Below are 24,627 nucleotides of genomic sequence, written 5' to 3' on the forward strand. Positions count from 1 at the left end.
TGAAGCATCTGTTTCTACCTCAAAGTCCTTACCAAATTCTGGTAATGCCAATATGGTAGCCTTCCTCAACTTCCCTTTGAGGTGTACGAATGCTACCTCGCATTCCGCCGTCCATACCATCTTCCCTTTTCCTGTTTGGTCCGTTAAGGGTAGGGCTACTCTCGAATAGTGTCTGATAAACTTTCGGTAGTAGTTGCATAGCCCCAAGAATGCCCTCAACTCATGTACATTCGCTGGTCGCTCCCATTCCTGGATCGCTTGGACCTTCTTCGGGTCCACCTTGAGCCCGTCCTGGCCCACCACATGCCCGAGAAACTTTACCTCTTGTTGAGCAAAGTCACATTTGCTCTCTTTAGCATACAGTTTGTGTTTCCTTAGTTTCTCAAACACCTTCGCCAAGTGTTCAGCATGCTCTTTTAGCGTCTCGCTATAGATCAGGATGTCGTCGATATAGACGACCACGAAATGATTCAGATATGGTACAAAGATATGGTTCATCAACACCAAAAACGTTGCCGGCACATTGCACAGCCCAAAGGGCATCACCAGAAACTCAAAGCTCCCATACCTGGTTCTACAAGTTGTCTTCTCGACATCTTCCTCTACTACCCTGATCTGGTAGTATCTTGACCTCAGGTCAATCCTCGAGAAGTATTTTGCGTTTCCCAACCTATTGAACAGGTCCTCAATCCTTGGCAAAGGGTACTTGTTCTTTTTTGTATACTTGTTGAGCAACCGATAGTCTATGCACATACACATAGATTCATCTTTCTTTTTCACAAATAGCACCGATGCCCCATACGGTGACTTGCTCAACCTAACATACCCTTTATCCACCAACTCCTTTAGTTGGCGCTTGAGCTCCTCAAGTTCTTTTTCGTTCAAATGATAAGGGGGATGAACCATCGCCTCAGCACCCTCAACCAGCTCAATCTTATGTTCTATCGGTCGTGCGGGGGGCAACCCTGCCGGTAACTCCTCCGGCATGGTATTCTGGAATTGGTCCAACACCCGCTGGATCACTAAAAGTACTTCTTCTGTTCCTGTCTTTTTGTCACTCTTCACCGAGAGTAAGCATAAAAATGCTACCTTAGTTCCTTTAGTGAGTTGTCCTCTCGTGTACACCAAGTTTAAGTAGGATTCTTTAGCCTTGCTTTGCCCTACCTTTAGATCTTGGGCCTCCACCCTAGATCTTCTTCCTTGGGCATTTGCCAGTACCACAAGATTCCTACCTTGTCCATGCAGGGCTACCATGAACCAATTGAACCAATCCAATGTCAAATCCCGTCATGTCCAACACGGTGAAATCCATGTTTACTTTCCATGTCCCTACTTCAACTCTCACTTGTCGAAGTACCTCATCGGTGCTTTGGCTACCTTGAACAAACTCCATAGTCCTTGGTTCGCCTAGCCACTGCACCGTTAGTCTGGCTTGCCAGACTATGTTTGCAGCCACATTATCCGAAACACCCGTGTCAATAAGGATCTTAACAAAGCTACCTCCGAGCTTCCCTCAGAGGGCTAGTAGATGTCACGAACGACTCTTTACCAAAGTTGCTCGTGTAATGAGTAACTTTGAGTTAGGGACTAGATCACATACCTCAATTTCACCCAACTTCACACGGGTAGGGACATTCCCTCGAAAAGTGTCCCGCTTCACTGCAGTTGTAACATACATTGTTTCCCACGCTGCTATACGACTTGACCTTCTTATCCGTGGGTCTGTCTCTTTTTGCTTGACTCCCCCACGTACTCGCTCGCTGGCCACCGGATTTGCCTTTCCGGAACCCCAAGGACTCATTCTTAGAGAAACTCTTCTTGAATTTCCCTCTGCTATATGTTCCCCTTGGTTTGGCCCCTTTGCTAAACTTGGACCCCAACCCCGTCGCGTTCTCCTTTCGCAGGTTATCGTTGAAATGCACCTTGATGGCCACATCCAACTCTTCCTTATAGTTGGTTGGGTTTCAACGCATCACCTTACCGCGAGCCCAGGTTTGCAAACCTGATATGAAGGCATGGAATGCATCCATATCCCCCATGTCCGTGACAAGTATCCTCTTTGCCATAAACCCATTCACATACTCCTAAATGGTTTCGGTCTGCTTCGACCTACTCAACTCGTCCCTTAGATGTAGAGTAACATTCGGAGGAACGTAAGTCGTGCGGATCCTCGCCTTCATCATTTCCCAAGTGGCCACCGGTCCTTCGTTGGCCTCCGTCGTTCTCCACCAAGATTTGGCATTATCTGCCAAGTATGGTTTTGCACATGGGACCTTCTCCGAGCTCAGTAACTGCAACGCTCGGAAGTAGTCCTCCATATCATAAAACCAATCCTCCACCACCTTATAGTTGTTCACTCCCTTGAAGACCGGTGGGGGCTTTGGTTTGTACTTGGGAACTGCCTAAGGGACTGATTCCACTTCAGTCTGTTCAACCTTGTCTAGTTTTGCCTCAGTCCCTATCGAAGGGTCCGCACCTTCTGCGCTGCCAGCATCCACAGTCTTTCACTTTTTCTTCCGCTTTTTGTCACGTTTTAGCTTGCGTACGAGAGTCTCCAGCAGAGCATTGGTCTCTGCCAATTGTCCTTCTAGAACATCCAATCGAGCCTTGGACGACCGAACCTCGCCACCAGACTCCTGTTTGGAAGTTTCCTCACCGGAGTCCTCCTCATGCAAGGATTCCTCATCCATAGCCTCTTGTTCGACTAGAGGCTCTAGCTCTGGTAGGGGTTTTGTCTCCGTCTGTGTTCATTTCTGCCCTGCCTTTGGCATCTCCCAGCAATCCTCCTCTATCCTTTGCTACAACTGAGGAAAAGGCTCCGATACCAAATTGTAAGCCACAAATTTTTCCTTTCCAATTTGCTAGCTTACCTTGTCTATCCGACCAACACTGCCTTGGCTTGTGCTAAGTTCCCTCGCCAAGGTTCCCGTCTATTGTACCAGCTCCTACTTGGTCCTATTTGGTTTCAGCTACTCAATGCACAAGCAACGGAGCGTTAGCCATCCATCTACGGATTCCCAAATCTCTCCCAATCCCCCTCCCCGAGTTAGACTGGACTTAAGGTGCAGCTACACTCCCCACAGGCACAAGCAGCCAAGCACACCAAGCCTCCAGGTTCCTAACACCCCTTGGTACAACAAGACTTGATCATGGGACCCTCTAAATCCCAAGCCTTGGGTGCAACACTTGCTTCGGGACATCGGGGCGAAACACCGTGGCCTAACCGCCCGGTATGGGTACCTCTACCCCCCCCCCCTCCCACTTCCATCCCGATGGGAAGGCCCAAGCCCTTAGGAAGGGCAAGGACCAATGAGCCACAAGATACTCAAGTGGGGCACCACTTCACATGAGTCAGGAGCACCGCAATCGGTTTCCCTTTTGGGAGTGGGAGTTGTTTTTGAGCACTTCCCTGGGTGGCCCTTCCGGCACCACCCAAGCCCATGTTCATTCCCACCCAAGGCCCTTGGGCCCCAGTTTCAACCTCAAATCAATTTGGAAGCCCCCCTAGAGAGTTCCTTCAAGACGGGTTTTGGGACCTCACTCTCCCTACTATACTTTGGGAACCCCTTAAAACCCCCCCCCCCCCCCCCCCCTGGGAGACGCATGCTTTGGGCTTTCACCCCTTGACCCATATTTAGTATTCGGACTCGGTCTTGCACTTGATCTTGGACTCGATCTTAGACCCGACTTCGGACTCGGTCTCGGACTCGATCTCGGACTCGATCTCAGACCCAATCTCGGACTCGACTTCGGACTCGACCTCAGACTCGATTTCGGACCCGATTTGGATCTCGGACTCTGTCTCGAACTCGGTCTCCGATTCGGCCTCGGGCTCGATCCTAGACTCTATCTCGATCTCGGTCTCAGAGTCAGTCTTAGACTCGATTTTCGACTCGGTCCCATCCGATGAACTCTTTGTCATTTTAGTCATGCTTTCAGGGATCCTTTAGCCTACGACATCTCGGGGAGTCAGTTCCTTACACAATCCACATGAGTGGTTGCACTTAAACCATTATACCATTGCAATGCCATCCTTTGGAAACACATAAGAAACTCGCACAAACACCAAACATCATCCCAAAAATGATAAGTAGTAATCACCATAAAGTGATCGAATCAATAGTACATATCATCCTTAAGATTCCACAAAACAATTCTAACCAAATGCAAGGATTAGCAATAAAAGTAAAAGTTGTACCATATGCTATGAATGTTGCCATTAATTAAGTCTAATTGTTTAATTGCAATTGCATAACATTAAGCAATTACATCAATTGTTACTCTAAAGTCAAAGAAGGAGGTTATTGCTTTAACATGAAGATTAAAAAAAAAGAAAAAATAAAAGAGAAGAAATTAAAAAAGTTTTAAGGAAAGTGAAATTTAAACAATGTAAAAGCTAAAGTTAAACTAAAATCCCAAATCTGAACACTCCTCAAGGATAAATACCTCCATCAATGTGAGTGCATTAAATATAGAAATGGAATACAGAAATATGCATATTAATTGACCTAAAAACATTAACTTATATATATTAGTGAATGGTCTGAATTAAAATCAATTTGATGGCTATCAAATCCCACTATATACATTGTATTTGTATACTTGGACCTCACAAGAAGATATATAATACTTACACATTTTAATTTGGATAAGAATGAATTCAATTATTTAAAATATTCACTAATATTTATTGAATCAAAATATATAAAATTTATATATACAAATATAGATATGTTTATTATTATAGATATTTTTATATTTATATATGTAAAATACACTTTTACTAATGTATTTTTAGTTTTAATAAATTTAATAAATATGTTGTGTTACAATTATTATCGGGTCTTTAAAATATTACTAATATTTATAAAAATATTAAAACTAATATTTTTTAAAACATAATAAAACAATGAATATTTATATTAGTCAATTATTTTGGAAATAATTCAAAGGAAGTTCAAACATTGATTCATCTACTCAACAAACCCAAATAAATTAGACTTAAGATAATGTATGCTAATTTAATCACTTGAAATTGTAAATAAACTTTGAACAAGAATTTAAATTCGGAGGACAGTGTCCTTGACTTAAGGACAGGGTGGATTCACCGGGTTCTTGTTTCAAACCCTAAGCAGTGATGGATGCCACAACCGCTTTCCAGGAGCGGCCTCAGGTATTTCTCAGCTCTCGATCCACCCATTCCTTGCTCGATTTTTTTTCTTCTTCTTTTTCGAACTCCAAGCTCTGGCATTTCGCGATCCGAGCTTAATCGCTCGCGCTGTGCACTACTTTCCAGCGCGATCGCGATGATTTTGCTAGAATTCCTTTTGTCTGCTGCAAAAAAATTCCTGGATTACTAGGAATTCGTTTTTTTTTTTTTTTCTTTTAAGAACTAAACGAGAGCTTTTGCTTAGAATCGTTGACTGGATGAAGCGAAGAGAGAAGACAAGCCAATGCAGCAGCCTACGTTTGACACCATCTCGAGCACTCAAATTCAAGTAAGCTTTTGACTTTCTCCGTGCTCTTGAGCTTTGGAGTTGCTTGGTTCGTTTGCTCGTTTCTTCGTTTTTTTCTGTTTCTTCTTAAGTTCTTCCTTGAGCTTCATAGTACTGCTTGTTTGGCTAAGGTCAGTTCTTTTGTCTTGTTAAGACCAAGCGTTGTTTGCGAGCAGTACTTAAGCTTTGTTTTCGAGTAGTACTTTTCTTTTGATATTTTCTGACGTACAATGCTATGTGTTTTTTTCTTTTCCCCAGGAACAAAGTGTTGCCCAGGAAGGAAACAACACCCCACCACCATTGGCAAGGATTCCCGAGCCCGCAAGGAAATGGAGAGATATCTTCTGGCTGGGACTGTTCATAGTCCATATGATCGGCTTGGGTTTTGTGCTAGTCATACTGGGGCTCAACAGGTTTAGAAAGGTGGACAGGCTTAAGCTTAACCGGTTTACAAATCACGACTATGGCATTCTTCAACCTGGCTTTCAAACAGAGAAGTTCTGGCCGGTGTATGCCGTGGCTTCTGCGCTCGGTGCAGTGTTCGCGTGGGCATCCTTGGCTCTTCTCTGCGTCCGGCCATACTCGACGATCAAAGTCGCCGTCCACAGCTTGACAACTTATCTCGCAGTGATCAGCGTCTTCTGCTTCCGCGACGGCCAGTTCTTTTTCGGCACTGCCTTCGCCATTGGCGCTCTCCTGCAGTTCGTCTACACCATGTCAGTCATGGACAGGTACGCTCCTCGTTTAAAATCCTTTTCGTCTCCGCATTCTGTGACGAGCTCGCTCTCGCTCTTTCAGGCTGCCATTTACGACGCTTGTCTTGAGCAAGGCTGTAAAGCTGATCACCTCTGTCCCTGCGGCTATGAGGATTTCCTACCCGTTCATCGCACTGCTGCTCGTTTGGCTGGCATTGTGGTCGTTTGGAGTGTCAGGAGTTATTGCTTCCGGCATGGACGACAACGGCAGATGGCTTCTCATTCTGGTAGGCTTGCTTGGAACCTTGTGTACCATCGCTCATTGGTTGTAAACTTTCAGGTTCTATCCGTAAGTCTGTTTTGGACTGGAGCTGTGGTTTGCAACACAGTCCATGTGACTGTGGCTGGAGTGATAGTACTGGCGCTTGCCGACGATCAGATTATGCCACCCAAGCCTATCCTGAGATCACTGCAACACGCCATGACGACTTCTCTTGGCAGCATTTGCTATGGTTCCCTATTCACTGCAGCTATAAGAACGATGCGGTGGGCGGTAAGCTATAATATTGTGTTCTTATAATTTTTTTCTTCTTCTCAAACAGCTTTTGCGTTGTGCTTGCAGATCCGTGGCTTTCGATCACGCATAGGGAAGAACGAGTGCTTGCTGTGCTGCGTGGATTTCCTCTTTCATCTGGTGGAGACTTTAGTTCGGTTTTTCAACAAGTACGCTTATGTGGAGGCAAGTAGTTTTCTCGCCGTTTCGAAGTTTTGTTTACGAGCAGCTTGACCGCAGGTAGCGATCTACGGCAAGTCGTTCAATCACTCCGCTCGGGATGCATGGGAACTCTTCCAGTCGACGGGCATAGAGGTTTTGATCGCGTACGATCTCTCTGGTGCGATACTGCTCATGGAGATCCTTCTCGGGGGACTCCTGACAGGAACTTGCGTCGGCATCTGGGCCTGGTTCAAGTGGAAGGAGCGAGTTCTCATCATCGGCCTCACAGCAATGCTGGTTGGAATGATCTTGGTAAGCACAAACTTTCACCACTCTCCAAAGCTTGACGAAAAGAACGTTTTCTCTCTTTGAAAACCAGGTTGGCTTGGGACTTGTAGTAGTGGAGAGTGCAGTGACTTCTCTCTACATGTGTTACGCCTCAGATCCATCCTTGATACGGCGATGGGATCCAGAGTTTGCGGAGCAAATCGCCGAGACTTTACACCAGAGGCTGCAACACAGAAGCGGGAGAGAGGTTGCTCCTTCTCATTCCTATCCAAAGTCGCAAAGTAATGTTCTCATGCTGTAGAAGATCTCCACGCCATCGTCGCCGCGCTTTGCTAGCTTGAAAGTCAGAACATTTTTGATCGTTTTGTACATCAACAAGGTAGAGGCTATAATGGTAAAACCATACCAGAAATTGCTATCATCAATTGCGTTAGTAGTCCAACGGTCAGGATAATTGCCTTCCAAGCAATAGACCCGGGTTCGACTCCCGGCTAACGCACTCTCTTTAGGTTTAACTTTAGTGTTTTTTTGTCTTTTAAAGGCAAGCTTGGAAATCGAAGGGTTAGGGAATGGAGATTTCATTTGAGTCACTATTTTGCCGATATAGCGGTAAGAAAATTGATAAGGTGTTTCTAGACACTCCAGCGGCACTGAGTTTCTTGACAAAAGATTCTTCTTCTAGTAGTAGTAGTGATTCGTGTCCCCGGATAAACTGGCAAGAATGGGGCGTGTTCCCGGCAAGTATGGGCCACTACTGCTTAGACACGTGGGTCTCTTCCACCAGGATTTGCGCGGAAGCCCATCGAAAACTAAACACCATGGTCAAGACGATAGAGCCGCTTAATTCGATGGCGAGCTTGCTTAAAAACGTGAAGGCTAGCAAAAGTATTGGATCTTCTTCGGCTTGCTCGGTTAATCTTATAGAGGATTTGGGATCGGTGATGAGGATGTTGAGCTACAATCCAGGGAAAGGTGACGAGGTCCCCAAAGTTGACGGATTTGTCGAGTTTACAAACCTAGGAGACCCCGAGATCAAGCGGCTGGTGAGCGCCTATCCGGTGATTATGTGCATGGATGCCAACTCGATTGAGGGGACGGTCCCTAGGACTTGTGCGTGGCAGTGTGTTGTGATCGTGGGATATGATCCAGAGGGTTGGATCTTGCTCAACTCGTACGCTGGAGAACACCACTATTTTAGGGTTGGCTACAAATCTGCCAACTTTGCGGGCTCCTTCTTGCTCGTGCCACTTGTTTGAAGAGGTTGTCTGAAAGATTCTTGGATAGTTCCATCCATCTAGTGTTTGTTTGTTTTGTTGACATGGTTTGTTATGCACAACGTCCACCCATCAGTGTTACTGAGATCTTCCCCCTTTTCCAAAGAGATGTGGCTGAATTTTATACGAATTTCTCCTTTTGGGCGATAAAAAAGACTTTATTCCAGCCCATCACACGTGCACAAGATCCCTTGTGCTCTGGGAATTTCTAGACCTTTGTCAACTGGAAGATGGACCAAAAAAAAATAAACAAAAAAAAGCCAATTTTTTTTTTTTTTTTCCTGGGGAGAAAAATAGTTCAATGAAGGACTATACGGATGATCCATTGTTCCCTAGCCTATATCCATCCATTGTTTCTTTTTAACTCTAGTTGTCCCCAAAATCCACGGCTATGTATCATGTATGTCCACCATGCCATCTCTATCATGAACATCCATCATCATAATGGTATGATATCATGGTAACATTTACCATCATGTATCATGTAGATGTCCCCCCTACACTATAAATACACTGCTCTCTGTGTCTTCCATTATTGGAACAGCAAGCAAAGATCACTCTATATTCTTCTTCTCTTCACTCTCGCCACTGGAAGAGGAGAGCAAGAAAAAGGAGAGAAAACCCCACCCTACACAATCTACTGCTTGGATTGATCTCCACTGAGTGTGTGCCTGAGAGAGAGAGCAAGAGATCAAAGTCTTCTGGCATCGAGCAAGATCTTTCCTGTTGAAAAGGAGATGCTGCATTTGCCTTCACTGGGCATCTTGCATTCAATTCTGTAGCTTCTGTAGCTCTTATTTCTCTCTTTTTCGATTGGCTGTGAGTCTCATGGCCTGGGCATTGTTTGTGTTCTACCAAGCATTCTTCTGGGGCTGGGAAGCAGCACTCTCTTCCAGCATCTGTCTCTAGCTTTTTGCAGCACTTGCCCATACTGGCCTGTGTTGGGGGTCCCATTGGTTTGTGCTCAAATCTTTGAGGGAAAAGGGTTTTTGGAATTGTATATGGTGTGCATTGTGTGAGTGTGTGTGGCTCTGTGTGAGGGGGTGTATGTGTGTGTGTTTGTGCGAGTGTGGGTGTGTGTGTGTGTCTGTGTGATATTTTCCAATTCTTCTTCTCTTTGTCCCTCTGTTTCTGGTGTTTTTTTCTGCTACCACCACCACCAATAGCTCTGATTGATTGCTCTGCTGATTTATTGCTTTCTGCGCACAAGAAAACAACAAAGTTGCAAGCGGCGAGGAGGCGGAGCCAAGACAAACCAGAAGGAGGAGAGAAAAGGGAGGAAGAACTTTGGCAAGAATCAAGCAAGAAAAGGAAGGAGGAAAGGCTTTCCTTTTCTCTTAAAGGCAGTCCTCTCGATCTATTCCTTTTCTCCTTTGGTAAGCCCTCAAGATCGTCATCACCACGGGCAGTTCAGCTATGTGCAAGTCGAGTGATCATCTCCCTGATTCCGCCACCGTCACCACCACCACCACCACGACTACTGGCGTCGCCGTTGCCGCCGCCATCGCCGCCGCTCCCGAATCCAGCATCGCCGCTCGAATGGCTCCTTCATCCGACAGCAACAATAACGCCACTGTCGCCAGCAGCGACCACCAGCGCTTTGCGGAGCTGCCAAGGTTGATCATGAGCCACAGTGTTGTGGATATGCCCCTGCTGGAGCAGGAGCAGCACAAGATCGGCGCCAAGAACAGCAGCCTCAGCAACGCTGCCGGCGCGGATCAATTCGGGCAGACAATGCGGCAGCCGAATGTCCCCCCCTCCAAGCTTGACCCTGACAGCACCAAGCAGCACCAAATCTCGGGATTCTTCGCCCACGACTTCGACGGCTACTCGCAGTGGCCCACACCGGCAGAGGTCTCACTCTCTCTTCTAAATCTCTCTTGCCTTTCTTCGTGTCCCTCTCGCATCCATCCGCATTGCTTGTGGCTTGTCGTTTGATGTTCCATCTGGTTTCCTGTTTCCAATCGCTTGTTTTGCGTTGTCACTGTCACTATATTTGCGTTTTAGTCGTATGCCATGCCGTGAAATTGTTTTCTGATTGCCTGGAGTGACAACCACAAGTCAACTCCTTGATTTACTGTAGATGCCGGGTCTGGGCATTCGCTGCAAGCTTTGTTTTTGAGTTGTTCTTGCATTGGTACTGATCTGATCGTGCTCTTTTCAGGTTGCCCGCGAGCTGAAGCAGATGGGATCCATCGCCTGCCCCACCGTCGTCACCGGCATCCTCGTCTACCTCCGCTCGCTCATCTCGATGCTCTTCCTGGGCCACCTGGGCGAGCTGGAGCTGGCGGGCGGATCGCTCGCCATCGGCTTCGCCAACATCACAGGCTACTCGGTTCTGTCAGGCCTGGCCATGGGCATGGAGCCCATTTGCGGCCAAGCCTTCGGCGCCCACAAGTGGAAGCTCATGGGTCTCACGCTGCAGCGCTCTGTCGTCTTCCTCTCCTGCTCCTGCCTCCCGATCGCGCTGCTCTGGCTCAACATGAATCGCATCCTCAACTTCTGCGGCCAGGACCCCGCCGTCACCGCCATGGCTCACAACTACCTCCTCTTCTCGCTGCCCGACCTCCTCATCCAGGCGCTGCTCAACCCGATCCGCGTCTACCTCCGGACGCAGAAGATCACGCTGCCGATCTCCATCGCCGCCGCCGTCGCGATCTGCTTCCACGTCCCGGCCAACCTCTTGCTCGTCTCGCACCTCGGCCTGGGCATCCGCGGCGTAGCGCTCGCCGCTGTCGCCACCAATCTCACGCTCGTCCTCGTCCTCTTGCTCTACGTGATCGCGTCGGGGATCTACAAGCTCTCCTGGCCGGGGATCTCTCGCGATTGCCTGCGCGACTGGAGGCCACTCCTGGCGCTGGCGATCCCGAGCGCGATCTCGGTGTGCCTCGAGTGGTGGTGGTATGAGCTGATGATCATCTTCTCCGGTCTACTGGTCAACGCTAGGGCTGCCGTGGCGACCATGGGCGTCCTCATCCAGACGACCGCGCTGGTCTACATCTTCCCCAGCTCGCTGGGGCTGGCGGTTTCGACACGTGTCGGGAACGAGCTGGGTGCCAACAATCCACGTGGCGCGAGGACAGCGGCCCACGTGGCGCTCTGCTGCGCTGGCGTGCTGGGGGTCGCGGCGATGTCTTTCACGGTCGGGATGCGCCACGTCTGGGGCTCGCTCTTCACCCGCGACGCCGCCATCTTGAAGCTCGTGGCGGCGGCCATGCCGGTGGTCGGGATGTGCGAGATTGGGAACTGTCCCCAGACCACAGGTTGCGGCGTGCTTCGCGGGAGCGCGCGGCCGACACTGGGGGCCAACATCAATCTTGGTTCCTTCTACTTTGTGGGCATGCCGGTGGCGATGCTTCTAGGGTTTGCGCTGGATGTGGGGTTTGTCGGGTTATGGTTTGGGCTCCTGGCGGCGCAGGGCTCTTGCCTGGTGCTCATGCTCTTTGCAGTGGGACGCACGGATTGGGAGCTCCAGGCGTTTAGGGCGCAGGAGCTCACTGGGAGTAGCAATTCCTCCACTCCTTCCAGCTCCGGGAAGATTGGAGCTGCGAATTCTATCGACGGGGGTTCCAAGGTGTTCGAGCTGGGGTGTTTGGACGAGGACGAGGACGAGGAGGACAATGGCAGTGACAGCTGCATTGACAATGGCAAAGACGTGCTGCTCATGGCGATCAAGGTCTCTCCGGCAATGTGAAGCTCGTCGCCGTGGATCCAAAGGAGGGGTGTTCCACCTTTTGGCGTGGAATCTTTTGCTTCTTCACGGTTTTGATGTCGATCTGGAGGGAAATCTAAGAGACGGATATTCGGGGCACCGGAGAAACTGAAAGAGCAGTTTTTGTCGGTAAAACAGGGGTCAAAGAAACACAAACTTTGTTCTTCTTCCTTTTAATGTAACTGTTTCCTGTTATGTTAACCACCTAATCTTTAGTTTGCCACCTTTTCGAAAAGGGCGATTGATAAAGGATGCTACCTTTTTAAGCTAGTGTAAAGTTGAGATGGCTGAGTTGGTCTAAGGCGCTAGATTAAGGTTCTGGTCCGCAAGGGCGTGGGTTCGAATCCCACTCTCAACAAATTTCACACTTTGTTTCTTTATATTCTTACGAAGATTGCCATACCATATGGCATTTGCCATTGCGCATAGTTTATGATTTGCCTCCTGGCTCATTGCAAAGGCCATTCAAGGCACGCCACATGGATTAAATGGTATCAAAACCCCACCGAATATCCCTCCCATCGTGCGCGAATCTCTCTCTGTCCAATTCTTTGGATGGACCACGCAGAGTATTTCTCTATGGCCTTTGTCAGTCCTTCACTCAAACAAAAAACCTCTCCATACTCTCGGCGATGACTACCCGCCAACTAACGGTAGATGTATAGCTCTTTTAGTTCCCATCTCGTGAAAAATTCCAGGGATTCGAACCCAAACAAAGCAAAAAAGAAAATACTTTTGTACTCGGGACATATTCCGTCAGCGTTGACGTAACTTGGCGCGAAAAAACCCGCATCCGCATCGCGCTCGCATCGCATGGCATCGAGCTTAACGAACGAAATTATGACGCTAAGCTGGCGCTGACGTCACGCCCCTCATGATTGCCGGGCACGTGAGTTGGGAAAAACCCGACAAATTACTCATAAAACGGCGACACGTACGTCCCGTATTCGTAGCGTATATCAATGGTAGCAGTACTAGTAGCCTTAGTCGTCGTAGGGTCGTGGGCCTTGGACGCTGCGAAGACTGGCGAAGAATAGAAAGAAGATTAGACCTTTCTTTCCCGACGACCAAAAACCACCCTACGTGGTTCTTCCCCAAGGAGCCCTGACGTAGGCCATGTCCCATCCCATGCGTCATCCACACCATACGGCCCCAAGTACAATGCAGTGACGCCACCGCTGCGTAGAGATACGGCCGGTCTCGGAAGCTCAAACGCCCTACATTCTCGGTACCGGGGGTAAATATACGCCAGGCGCAAGGCGTACGTAGTGGCAAGAATTTAGTGTTGGAGGTAGGCTTTTTAGCTCGTCAGTGCACAGGGGCGGGGTCGCAATAGCCATTTGAGACGTGGTTATTGGAAGAGGGTAAAGTTTCCAATTTACCGCCCACCATCTTTCTCTGGGCCTGGCCCGTAGTAGTAGTGGTATAAAAACTCGTAAAAAATCGTGGTGGTATTCCTGTCTAGATCTCTTGACCGGCGCCTCCACGTGGGAAGCATACGTCTTTTGTATTCATGGCATGTCTATCCAACTGGCGCAACCGAAAGAACGTTCTTGGGATGGATGGGATGGGATGGGGATGGGGATGGGATGGCATGGCATTGCACGCCATGGATGAATGGGCGATGGGTATGGATGGGATGGATGGGTATGGCATCCATGGCATTCATGGACGACACTGTGATCAAGGAAAGGGAATTTTGTGTTTGTTGGCTCCTGGGGAGGGGATGAATCGACAAGGTGGCGCAGTGGCAGATCAATCCATTGCGAGTGTTCCCCGAAAGGGTGGCGCCCTAAGACAATCCTGGCGCATTACAAATCGAAAGCCCGCCATCAATCCCGCGCGGGGAGCCCGGCCTGGGAGGACGAAACAAAAAGATTTCGCTGCCCACGACTGGGACGGCATTGCCAAATGATTGGCGCGCCGTGGCTACATACACAGATGCCAAGGCGGGGCAAATGCAATGGCAAAAAAGCAAAAAAGAAGAGAGCCTTGGAGGGACAATCTTTGTGTTTGTATTTGGGTGGTGGTGGTGGTGGTGGTGGTGGTCAGTGATTGGTATAATCTATCGAGACCCCTCCAGAGCTAGGGGAATCTCTGGGGAGATGAAAACTATGATTCCTCCCCTTGCAAGTCATCCGGTCAATAGATTCTCCCGGACAAACAACCAGCAAGAAAACAAGCATGGACAAGATGCCCTAGGCCAACCATATGGGATGAAAGTTTATAAGCCTCCAAGGTGTGAAAGTGGTGCGAGCTAGCGAATCATTGAATAGAGCGGTTGAATCTCCCTAGATCCGGAGATCCCGGTGTGATAGGGTGTAAAGGGCTATGGCCGACATGGACATGGCAACCATGCCACTTCCTTGTAACTAAATATCAGCACACACGGCCAGAGCGCCCTCTTTACTTCTAACAGAACGCCGATGTAAACGTTCCAACCAATTCCTCTTGCCCTAAATTCCAGAATATCCGGGGGCATCAAGAAATTTGAAAAATAGCGCGGGGGCGGGTGGTTTGAATTAGGGATATTCTGGAAATTAGGGCTTAGGTTAAGGTATGGCGTTGGAGGGGGCGGCGTTCTCTGGCGCCCTGGAGCTCAAGCTCGGGAATGCGGACTGGGAGCGGCGGTTCTTTGTCCTGATGGCGGCCTCTGGGGATCTGCTGTGCCTGCCAGGTGAGGATTCCACGTTTCGCGATGCGGAGGGCGTCATAAATGTCCGGGAGATGGAGCATTTGGGGCCGTCTGCTGGCCTGGGCTTCGAGATCGTCGCGCTGGACGAGCAAGGGCAGCGGCAGAGGTATTTTCTGCGCGCGGACAGCGCTCACCAGTCGCAAGCGTGGTTGCAGCGCATCCAGGAATCCTGCGCCAAGTATGGTGCCAAAATATCGGTTGGTAGCACGAACTTTTTGCTTTTCTTTGTTTAAGTTTGATCCAGTTTGCTTTCATGGTCTTGTTCTATAGGTAGGAGAATGCTCTCTTCCAGCTCTTTGTTTTGCGTGGCTTGAGTTTTATCCTTCGTTTGTTGCTTAAGTTTGATCCTTTGTTTGTTCTATAGGTAGGAGAAAGCTCTCTTCCGGAGCTGGATGAAAGGCCTGCCGCTGCAACAAGGTGGAGAAATTTTTTCTTCCGTGCATGACTTCTTTCATTTCTAAGCTCAACTGGTAAACAATTTTGCATACGTACTGTTGAGGAAAGGCTGACAACTTGAACTTGGCAAGCAGTGAGGAACATGGCATCAGCAGCACGGCATTGAATAAGTACGACAAAGAGAGGATTCAGTGCCAGTGCTACTTTCCCAGCGGAGACACCGGCGTTGTCATGTTCGTCCAAGGTATGAAAGGTTTTAATTCTCTCATGTCCGCTGTGGAGCTGCGTTTTAATCTCCAGGATCTGACTTGGTGCGCGACGTAAGAGATCGTCTCTTTATGAACTGTGACGAGGCGGAGGAGGGGCATCTGGCGTTCGAGTACACGTTGAGACTGGTATAGCCCCACAACTTTTGCGTGGTGTTCATGCGGGTTTTCAGGGTAGTCTCGGGATTTATCTGGATGCAAGCGAGGCGTGTAAATCTCGAATGTGCGATAGTACGTAAGTTTGTTGCCACGCTTTCCATTTTTGTTGCTTTCCATTCTTACAAGCTACTTGATTAACAGCTTCGTCCAGAGCTGCATTGACGAGAAGAAGCCTTTAGTTGTTCATCTAGTGCTGGACCCAGCTGTGTCAGGAGAGCCTCCAGCACCAGTATCACCCGTAACACAGAAAGCGGAGGCAAAGCTGAAATTCGAAGAGGTAGACATTCCGAGACTTCTGCTCATCATGATGCAGCCTCTCATTTTCAAGCTTTTACAGATTTCACATCAAAAGCCAGAGTTTTATGCAAAGGTACAAATTCAGTCCTATGAGAAAAACGTGGACAACGCACTTAAAATTTAGGCAGTCAAATCGTAAGTTCTTATTGCGGTTGTAAGCTCGTTTTCATTTTACGCCTTGGCTGTTGTCTAAGCAGTTCAGCTCACCGCTTCTTCGCAGAACGTATCTGCATGTCCACGTTAAAGAATGCTGGTTCAAGGATGGCGTTTTCGAAGAAAGTGACGAAATGCTATACATGAATGTGATTGGAAGCTTGTATCCTTTTTGTTGGTCCTTACACATTCTGTGACTTTAACTCGCGAAAAGGTACCATGGTAGCCAGCGTCTAGCGACAAACTTGGAGCTGTCGACGACGTTCGTCGCACAGAGCATTAATCCTCAGTGGAACGAGATTCTGACATTTCCAATACTTCTTTTCGATCTTCCAGAGGTGCAGCTCATTTCACCATTTACTAACGTGATAATTATTGTCTTTCATCAGGTAGCTTCTCTCAACTTTGCTGTCTACTCCGGGCATCAGAGGGACTGTCAACTGATCTCGAAGCTAGTCGGCTGGGCCAATTATCGTTTTATTGATGATTATGGAACTGTTGATTCAAAGGTGAAACATCTCAGGTTGTGGAAAGATCCACCGTATTACACGTGTGGTAAGATATGTTGTTTTGTCCACGAATCCTGATCTCTCTACCTGCTGCTTTACAGGAACTGTGCCAGAAAATATGTCGGAAGACTATATTGCTATTCTGGTCGTTTCACTTGACGAATGCTTCTATCCTTTCAGCCTAAAGATGAGGGAAGACGAGGACGAAAGACAAGCAATGTTTACCAGTACGCTCGAAGATCCGGAGCTCTTTGTGTCGTATCTGAAAACATTTCTCCCACGTTTTGGGTTGTTGATAGGCGTCCTTTGACAAACTTTTCAGACGATTGTGACTTATTCCCAAGCACCGAGGAGAAGAAGCACATTGCTCTTTGCGTTGATAGTTATGGTATGTTTTGTGTTTGGCTTCACCCTTATTATCTTTTCTCTCATACCAGATGTTTTTTCTGTACCGTCGGAACCACAAAAGTCGATCCTTTGGAGGTACCGTTATTCTATCAAGAACAATCCCAGAGCCTTGTCAAGGTTTCTGCAATCGGTCCCATGGCAAAAGTATATTTACGCTATGGAAGCACGAAGGCAAGCTGAAAAGTTATTTCGCACGTTGCTCAATACCATATCTTTCCAGGTTGCTGGCAAAATGGGAACCACTGGATCCATACACAGCTTTACAGGTGTTTTCCAGAAAATCGCCTTGCATTGAATTTTTCTGATTGCACACATACAGCTACTTGGTCCGCAATTTGGAGATCCTGCTGTTCGTAACTACGCAGTCTCTGTACTGGAAAACCTTTCGAATGAGGAGATCTGCTCTTTCTTAGTGCAGCTAGTTCAGGTACACTTAAACCAAGCGTCATTCTTAGCTGAAGTTTTGTGTAACAGGCATTACAGTACGAGCCACGGATAGAGTCCGCTCTTTTGCAATTCCTCGTCAACAAAGCTTCGGTGGACCAATCGCTCGGTTACTATTTGTACTGGCACATCAAGGTTTGGCATTTTGTCGTCGTTTTGTTTGTGGATATTGTGAATATTTAATCAATAGCATGTCGAACTGCTTTTAGGCCGGCTTGGAGGTTGCCTTCTTCGCAGTGAAGCTTCAGTTTGCAATGAATGAGTTCCGAAAGACTTGTAAGTCACACGTTATGACAGCTCTCTCGAAGCAAGAGAAGCTGGTACTCTCATTAGCCAACATTGCTCGTGGTATAAGGCAAGTCAAACAGAAGGCCGAGCGTCAGAAGCAACTTATCTCTTTGCTTTCGGAGCTCGAATCTTTTGAAAGCGTCGCGTTGCCGGTAGATCCCAGGTAACTGCTTAATTTTGTTTTTGTTCTCCCTTAGTTTAGTCTCCTCACATGGGAGACGTGCCGATCACGTAGCTAACACGCATTGGATTCTTTTCAGGTGTGAGGTCAATGGCTTGGAACTGACGAAATGCAAGTACATGGATTCGAAAAAGCTTCCTCTCTGGCTGGTATTCAAGAATACGGACCGTAGTGTGGAAGAGCACACTTACATTATTTTCAAGACTGGCGACGACCTTCGTCAAGACATACTTACGCTGGAAATGTTTAGCCTCATGAACAAGGTGAGAGTCTCTCGATACCTCATGTTTTTTTTTCGAGTGCTTTTTTTCTCAGACATGGCTTAGGCACAACCTGGATATGAAAATGACAATCTACAGTTGCGTCGCTACCGGCGATAGTAGTGGAATGCTACAAGTCGTCTGGAACTCGGAGACTTTATCCAACATCTGCAAGGTAGACATTAGTTTGATTGTTGTTTTTACATGTCTTCGAAGTTTTTATTTTCTCTCGATTGTAACTACGATTGCGAAGGCTTCTGGCGGAGGAGTGGCTGTCTTCAAAGAGGATACTCTTATCAACTGGCTCATGCATGAAACGCAGACTGGTGAGCTCTCAAGTCTATCGCTGGGCTGTTCATGCGAAATGGCTTTTCCTGCAGGAGAAAACTATAAAGGAGCACTGGATAACTTCACGAGATCTTGCGCTGGATATTGCGTTGCAACATGCTTGCTTGGGATAGGCGATCGGCATAACGATAATATCATGCTCAAGAGAAACGGCCAGTTTTTTCGTACGTTCTCATCTCTTTTGCTTGCATCCAATCTTTGTTTTCTCGTTTTTTAGTTTCACGGGTGTTTCGTGCTTGTAGATATCGATTTCGGGCACATCTTGGGACATTTTAAGTCGAAGTTTGGCATCAAGAGGGAGCGTGCACGCTTCGTGGTATGAGACATCCAGCTTTGTTTTATCTTTCGTGTTTAAAAGCTGGATTTTTCTATGTGGTCTCAGCTGACGCCCGACATGGCGTTCGTGATGGGTGGCACACATGACCCTCGTTTCCGGTCGTTTGAGATACTCTGTGCTCAAGCCTTCAACCAAGTTCGGGCAGAGGCTACAAAGTATCTTAATCTAATGTCTCTGGTATGGTGGCTGCTTTTGTTTAGACTTTTCCACCATAGTTTGTGAAAGTTTTACTCTTGCACAGATGATTTCTAGCGGACTGAGCGAAGTCTCCAGCCCCGCAGACGTCCGCTACATGCACGACATAATGCTGCTCAACCTCCCGGACGAACACGCGGCCAAAGAGTTCACGAAATGGATCCACGACAGCCTCCACACGAAATCCACCCAGTTCAACCACGCAATCCACACTTGGGTCCACAAATAATTCCAGAACGAACACAACGGAGGATCAGCCACAACGAAAAAGACTGTGTTTCGTCACTGCAATTTCAGAAACACGGACCAAAATCGAATCATCATCTCCTCCAAACGAATAAACAATGGGAAAACTAAAGAGAAAATCTCTGCTCAGGCAACGAGTGCGTTGTTCTCAGCGATGGATTGAATCCATCTCCATAGTCTAACATGTAAAATCAATGGCATCACAGCAGAGAGAAGGCGCTGGAAGAAGGCGGCGCCCAAGAAACCCTAGATCCCTAAAACCCTATGTAAACCCTAGCCGGAAGCCCCAAGTTTAAAGCCCCCCGGGGGGGAATATTCACTAGCATTGGCGTTACGTCGACGTCTGTAACAGTAAGTCCGGCGTATATTCCGGGAAGGAATATACCCTAGGCGATGCGGCATTTAACGTGTAGGCTTGTCTCTATCTCTGCCGTGATCAGCGTTCTCTCTTGTAGGGAAGGCGGAAAAGCCAGCTACTGGTCACAGGGGCGGATCCAAGGCGCTCGGGCTTGTCCCCATTGCCGCTGCCACGGGCGCTTCCTCCAAATCCCCAGCTGGAGCTCGAGATCTTGTAAGAAATCTCTCCTCCTCTCCGCCTCTTCTCGCAATCTCTCTCTCTCTCTCGCTCGCGGATTCGATCGAAATATCTCTGCCACGCGCTTCTTGATTGATGCCTCGCTCTAGGTTAGATTGAGAGGAGCTCCCGCGCCTGGATCTCTCCTTAGGTCGCGCAATAGTGGAATTTCGGCCCTAGCTTGGAATGCGGGTTGATAACCTCGCGATTTTCCATTGCAGGCGCCAATGAGCGAGAAGGAGGAAGAGATGAGAGACAAACAGGGTCCGCAGATCGGCACGGTGGGAGCGCTCGGCCTCTCGGTGATATCATCCGTGGCCATTGTAATTTGCAACAAGGCGCTCATCACTACGCTGGGATTTAACTTTGGTAACTGCATTGCTTTTGTTCTTGGATTTCTCTTTCCTCTGTGTGTTCTAATCTTTCTCGTACAATCTGGGTGGTATCACAGCGACCACGCTAACTGGCTGGCATTTGCTCGTCACGTACTGCTCCCTCCATGTCGCTCGCTGGCTCAAGCTCTTCGAGCACAAGCCGTTCGATGCGAGAACTGTGATGGGATTCGGCGTTCTAAACGGCATCTCGATTGGCCTCCTCAATCTCACGCTTGGCTTCAACTCGGTTGGATTCTACCAGGCAAGAATAATTTCCTTTGTGCCACCTTATTCGTGAAGTCCAAGGAACGCGTTTTTTAGCTCTTTTGTTGTGCAGATGACCAAACTCGCGATCATTCCTTGCACAGTGCTTTTGGAGACGGTGTTCTTACGGAAAGTTTTCAGGTAACTGTGCTTGCCTTTGTCTCGTCGGTGGCTTATGATGGTTTACTTGTTGCAGTAAAAGCATTCAGCTTGCCTTGCTGCTACTTCTCGTTGGTGTGGGAATTGCCACCATAACAGATCTCCAGCTTAACGCTCTTGGTTCTGTTTTATCCGTCTTCGCGATTGTCACGACTTGTGTTGCGCAGATCGTATCCTTTTGATTCACCTGAGTTTGTGCGTTTTCCAGGGGATCTCCTTAACGTTCTTGTTTGCGTCAGATGACCAACACTATTCAGAAAAAGTTCAAAGTTTCGTCCACGCAGCTACTATACCAATCTTGCCCTTACCAAGCTACAACGTTGATACTTACTGGTCCTTTCTTGGATGGCCTTCTTACTGGGGAAAATGTGTTCGCTTTCTACTACACCTACAAAGTTCTGGTAAGCACATGCTTTTTATCCGCCTATGAAACGCCTTTTTTTTTCTTTGCCTCTGCAGCTATTCATCATCCTTTCTTGCTTGATTTCCGTTTCTGTGAACTTCAGCACATTCCTTGTTATAGGGAAGACGTCGCCGGTGACTTACCAAGTCTTAGGCCACCTTAAGACGTGTCTCGTTTTGGCCTTCGGGTACATTCTGCTGCAAAATCCTTTCAGCTGGAAAAACATTTTTGGTATTGCGGTGGCGGTGGTGGGAATGGGTGTCTACTCCTACGTTAGCGTTTTAGAAAACCAGCTAAAGCAAAACGAAGCTGCGACAACTCTTCCTCAGGTATATGCAGAAGCTGGTTTGTTCAGAGGCTTGATATTGTCTCTACAGGTGATGAAGCAGGAGCAGGATCCTTTGCTGCACGAGAATGGAAATGGAACAGCTCAAAAGGATGTCGAGGAACCTGTGACAACGTGGATCAAATCTGACTCAGGAAAAGATTTTTGAGGCTCTCATCGTTGCTCTATAATTGTAGATAAGGTGTGTGCTTCTTTCTTTGTCCTGTCATCTCTTAATGGGCGGTTCACACTGCACAGGTGGCGATGCTAGCTTTACAGCCAGTGCACGTAAATACATTGCATGGCTCGATAACAAGCTTTTGTGCTTCTGCGAAGAAGAATGCAAGATTTTTTGTAGAATTTGAAAGGTCTGCTTTTGCTAATGGCGACTTTAGCGTTACAGGGTGTAGTGACTTTTCTTGCGTTTGCTGGTACCGCCTATATTTTATCAAGTATATGATCGTGTTATGCTTATTGGCACTTGCGTGATTTGCTACAGAATCACGATCGAAATGAATGAGACAGGTATCCTCCTTTCCTATTGAATTTAGGACACTCACCGTGTGTTACTCTCTTTGCCAGGCCAGAGACTCATGTCGGTCTTTGGGATTGGATTATATGGATGGTGCTCCCAGTATTCTTGAGGGGCACTTGCCTGTGCATGATGGTCTCCAACGAGCATGGCTGGATCCATGTCCTCCATTTGACGAACAACGTCCACGTCCCATATGCCGTGATCAACATTGGAGGGAGGATTGACAAAGGCATAACTAAAACCTTCCTGGTTTCTATGAACGTTGTCGGACTCCGAGAACAGAACTTCCTGCTCGGTCTTTACTCCGTTGCCTTCCCAGTCCACATTCACCGGGTTATACTCAAAAGGAATGCTGAGGAACTCGCTGTTGGGACGTGGGAAATAGCTGCTGCTGATGACAACAGAGTCCGTGCAAGACGAGCTCATTGTTGCTGAGTTGAAGGAACTCTGCAAGCCCCGCGTCTGGTCCCAGTAGTTTGCGAAGTTGAAACCACCTGGACCGGCAGTTCTAGCGACGGAAGCCGCCACACCGTGCTGGTTATCGGTGTGGTCCTGGACTGTAGAGGAACTATTATGAGAAAACATACTCGCCGGGGATGCAGGGGGTCCTCTTGCGGATGATGTTCCAACGTCAGCATCGAGAGAGCCGTGTTCGTGGTCATCTGTGAGCAGCTTGTGGAACGAGACTTTACCTCTTTGGCTGGGCCTTCCGCGTGGTGGCCGATGATGGTGGTCACTGGACGAAGACGAGGATCCTGCATTGGTGCTCTTGCTCCGCTGACAGGAACAAGAGCCTCTTCCTTGCATGGCCTCCTGTTCCACTTCTTCCAGAGGCCTGTGAGTGTGAGGATCGATCCCCATGCTACGGAGCTTCTTCTTGAGGTGAGTGTTCCAGTAATTCTTTATTTCGTTGTCCGTGCGTCCTGCTAACCGGCCCGCGATCAGTGACCATCTGCAGATAATATGAAACCATGGATTAGGATTTGGAAATTCAGACTTTTGGACAAAGCATCTTAGCATGTGGTACAAAATTGATGCATTTTTCGGAGAGACTAACTCGAATTTGTTTCAGAATGAGAGAGATCAAGGAGAAGACATGATAATTCAGTCCAGTGCAAGCCGGCAGAAACTCAAGCAGCTCTCCATTTTTACCTGTTACCAAGCAGCGAATGCAACTTAATGATGAGCTCGTCCTCCTCCTCGGTGATGTTTCCTCGTTTGAGATCAGGCCGGAGGTAATTGATCCACCTCAGCCTGCAACTTTTACCACACCGTCTAAGTCCTGTGCAACAAAAAAAAACATGAGCGTAAGGTATGTAAGTGAATTCATCAAAATTGACTGGCTTAATACCTGCTTGTTTCGGCAATGTACGCCAGGATCCTTCGCCGTGTGCGGTAATATACTTGATCAGGAGAGCATCCTCCTCTCTCGTCCAGGGGCCCCTGTTGAGTCCCACTTTTTCGCAACATGGAGCCCGCCCCATCCTCGTCCTTGTCTGCAAAAACAATCCCCATGGAGGCGGCCATCCTTTGATATCAGTACCACGAGTATGTTATAAAGAGGAGGAGAATTCTCTGCCGGGACAGAGAGCACAACTGCGAGTCCGCGCTCATACTTACATGACTCCGAGTCCGCGAGAGCGTGGAATTTAAGTAAGCCTTTGCGAAAGTGACTGTGAAGGACTTGGTGTGAACTTTGCTTACTCGTTGCTTATTGCTTCAGCAGGATTACCGGAGGAGGAGGAGAGTATGCCTGCACGGATTTGCAAGAGTCAATAGTGGCGCAGCGAATGCATTTGAAATGGGAGACACAAGCGTGGAGTTTCTAAGCTGAACGATCCTGACAGTGGGAGAGACTAGAAGAGAAAGACCAGGCGACTAAACTCACGAGAATTCCTCTTCGTCAAGAGGTGCGTAAGAGATGTTGGACTAAAATGGATTCTCGTTTGCTTGGTTAAGCACAGTTCTAGTAGCTCCCTGGCCAGCGCCCTCGACTTTAAAAGTTGCTCGTGAACTTTCCAAGAGATGAACATGCAAGCGGGGGCATCAACGTCGCCGACAGCGAAATCTATCGCATCAAAGTTTTTTTTTTTTTTCCTTCTTTTCTTCCTTTTTGTGTCAGGAAGAAAAAATGGATCCGGGCGCGCTAATAGGCAGCCACTAAGCCGGATTAGACACAGAGAAGAGAGAAAAGGTGGCAGGCAGTGGCACGAAAACGCAATCGCAATCCAGCACAAAACACAACATAGTCAAGAAAGATGACGCACCCGACTGGCGGGATAGCGATACCGCGCCCGTTGGATCCGGGCACCAGAACGGACGGCCCACATTCGAAGTTGGCCCGCCAGCCGTCCGATCGGGGATCTCGCAACGGTGAATGCCTAGAGATTATATCTCTTTTTTGGCGTGGAAAGGGGGGCTCTTTTGTCAATGCAGCTTGGATCCTCACAGCTTTCACTTGCAGCACGGAGTGAAAGAGAAAGAGAGAGAGAGAGAGAGAGAGAGAAAGAATGGGTGCTCTGATCGGCCCAGCACCACCCATCCCTCGCGAAGGAATCATTTTCTGGAAGAAATTTTTGAACATGTTGGATGAGCGAGCGTGTCAGATCCAGTGGCACACGGCCTTGAATTT

The 24,627-nt window shown here is 48.0% G+C and overlaps 5 protein-coding genes, 2 long non-coding RNA genes and 3 other non-coding genes across 13 annotated transcripts; 8 read left to right on the forward strand and 2 right to left on the reverse strand.

The window, feature by feature from the left end:
• The first annotated feature begins 5,107 nt into the window (after nt 1-5,107).
• Nucleotides 5,108-7,614, forward strand: LOC9644655 (CTL-like protein DDB_G0274487). Its single transcript, XM_024689846.1, has 8 exons — nt 5,108-5,173; nt 5,415-5,498; nt 5,754-6,226; nt 6,294-6,477; nt 6,531-6,743; nt 6,813-6,929; nt 6,984-7,217; nt 7,285-7,614. Exons 2-8 carry the CDS (start codon nt 5,454-5,456, stop codon nt 7,492-7,494), a joined length of 1,476 nt encoding a protein of 491 aa, XP_024545614.1. The 5' UTR covers nt 5,108-5,173; nt 5,415-5,453; the 3' UTR covers nt 7,495-7,614.
• Nucleotides 7,615-7,620: 6 nt separating this feature from the next.
• TRNAG-UCC lies at nt 7,621-7,692 on the forward strand. Its single transcript has one exon. It is a non-coding gene; the product is annotated as a tRNA-Gly (tRNA).
• A 1,867-nt stretch (nt 7,693-9,559) lies between these two features.
• Nucleotides 9,560-12,414, forward strand: LOC9644656 (protein DETOXIFICATION 48). The gene is made up of 2 exons (XM_002984554.2): nt 9,560-10,321; nt 10,632-12,414. Exons 1-2 carry the CDS (start codon nt 9,884-9,886, stop codon nt 12,159-12,161), a joined length of 1,968 nt encoding a protein of 655 aa, XP_002984600.2. The 5' UTR covers nt 9,560-9,883; the 3' UTR covers nt 12,162-12,414.
• A 42-nt stretch (nt 12,415-12,456) lies between these two features.
• On the forward strand, nt 12,457-12,537 carry TRNAL-AAG. Its single transcript has one exon. It is a non-coding gene; the product is annotated as a tRNA-Leu (tRNA).
• Nucleotides 12,538-16,772: 4,235 nt separating this feature from the next.
• LOC9644732 (phosphatidylinositol 3-kinase 1) lies at nt 16,773-19,602 on the forward strand. The gene is made up of 12 exons (XM_024689704.1): nt 16,773-16,942; nt 17,092-17,233; nt 17,382-17,489; nt 17,537-17,641; nt 17,716-17,957; nt 18,055-18,238; nt 18,291-18,410; nt 18,489-18,561; nt 18,616-18,747; nt 18,826-18,899; nt 18,966-19,097; nt 19,162-19,602. The coding sequence occupies exons 1-12, from the start codon at nt 16,773-16,775 to the stop codon at nt 19,342-19,344; spliced, it is 1,665 nt and encodes a 554-aa protein (XP_024545472.1). The 3' UTR covers nt 19,345-19,602.
• On the reverse strand, nt 19,481-19,573 carry LOC112351625. Its single transcript, XR_002994194.1, has one exon. It is a non-coding gene; the product is annotated as a small nucleolar RNA R64/Z200 family (small nucleolar RNA).
• Nucleotides 19,603-19,769: 167 nt separating the features above from the next.
• LOC9644733 (UDP-xylose transporter 2) lies at nt 19,770-21,820 on the forward strand. Its single transcript, XM_002984556.2, has 9 exons — nt 19,770-19,932; nt 20,157-20,304; nt 20,387-20,571; nt 20,647-20,714; nt 20,770-20,902; nt 20,972-21,133; nt 21,192-21,464; nt 21,513-21,662; nt 21,719-21,820. Exons 2-8 carry the CDS (start codon nt 20,163-20,165, stop codon nt 21,627-21,629), a joined length of 1,080 nt encoding a protein of 359 aa, XP_002984602.1. The 5' UTR covers nt 19,770-19,932; nt 20,157-20,162; the 3' UTR covers nt 21,630-21,662; nt 21,719-21,820.
• LOC9644734 (transcription factor MYB34) lies at nt 21,799-23,729 on the reverse strand. Of its 3 annotated transcripts, none has more exons than XM_024689675.1 (4): nt 23,616-23,729; nt 23,148-23,491; nt 22,021-22,947; nt 21,799-21,953 (listed from the first exon to the last, which is right to left on the reverse strand). In XM_024689675.1, exons 2-4 carry the CDS (start codon nt 23,477-23,479, stop codon nt 21,932-21,934), a joined length of 1,281 nt encoding a protein of 426 aa, XP_024545443.1. In that variant the 5' UTR covers nt 23,480-23,491; nt 23,616-23,729; the 3' UTR covers nt 21,799-21,931. The 3 variants fall into 3 exon arrangements, with proteins under 3 accessions (XP_024545443.1, XP_002984694.2, XP_024545441.1); XM_002984648.2 differs by lacking the exon at nt 23,616-23,729 and having other exon boundaries at nt 23,148-23,277; nt 23,347-23,503; XM_024689673.1 differs by lacking the exon at nt 23,616-23,729 and having other exon boundaries at nt 23,148-23,503.
• Nucleotides 22,762-23,480, forward strand: LOC112351567. The gene is made up of 4 exons (XR_002994170.1): nt 22,762-22,877; nt 22,941-23,018; nt 23,068-23,307; nt 23,373-23,480. It is a non-coding gene; the product is annotated as an uncharacterized LOC112351567 (long non-coding RNA).
• Nucleotides 23,538-24,578, forward strand: LOC112351569. Of its 2 annotated transcripts, none has more exons than XR_002994171.1 (2): nt 23,538-23,648; nt 23,719-24,578. It is a non-coding gene; the product is annotated as an uncharacterized LOC112351569 (long non-coding RNA). The 2 variants fall into 2 exon arrangements; XR_002994172.1 differs by having other exon boundaries at nt 23,549-23,648; nt 23,722-24,578.
• Nucleotides 24,579-24,627: the final 49 nt, after the last annotated feature.

This window comes from Selaginella moellendorffii, unplaced genomic scaffold, assembly GCF_000143415.4.
Source record: "Selaginella moellendorffii unplaced genomic scaffold, v1.0 SELMOscaffold_63, whole genome shotgun sequence".
NCBI classification, from domain to species: Eukaryota; Viridiplantae; Streptophyta; class Lycopodiopsida; order Selaginellales; family Selaginellaceae; genus Selaginella; species Selaginella moellendorffii.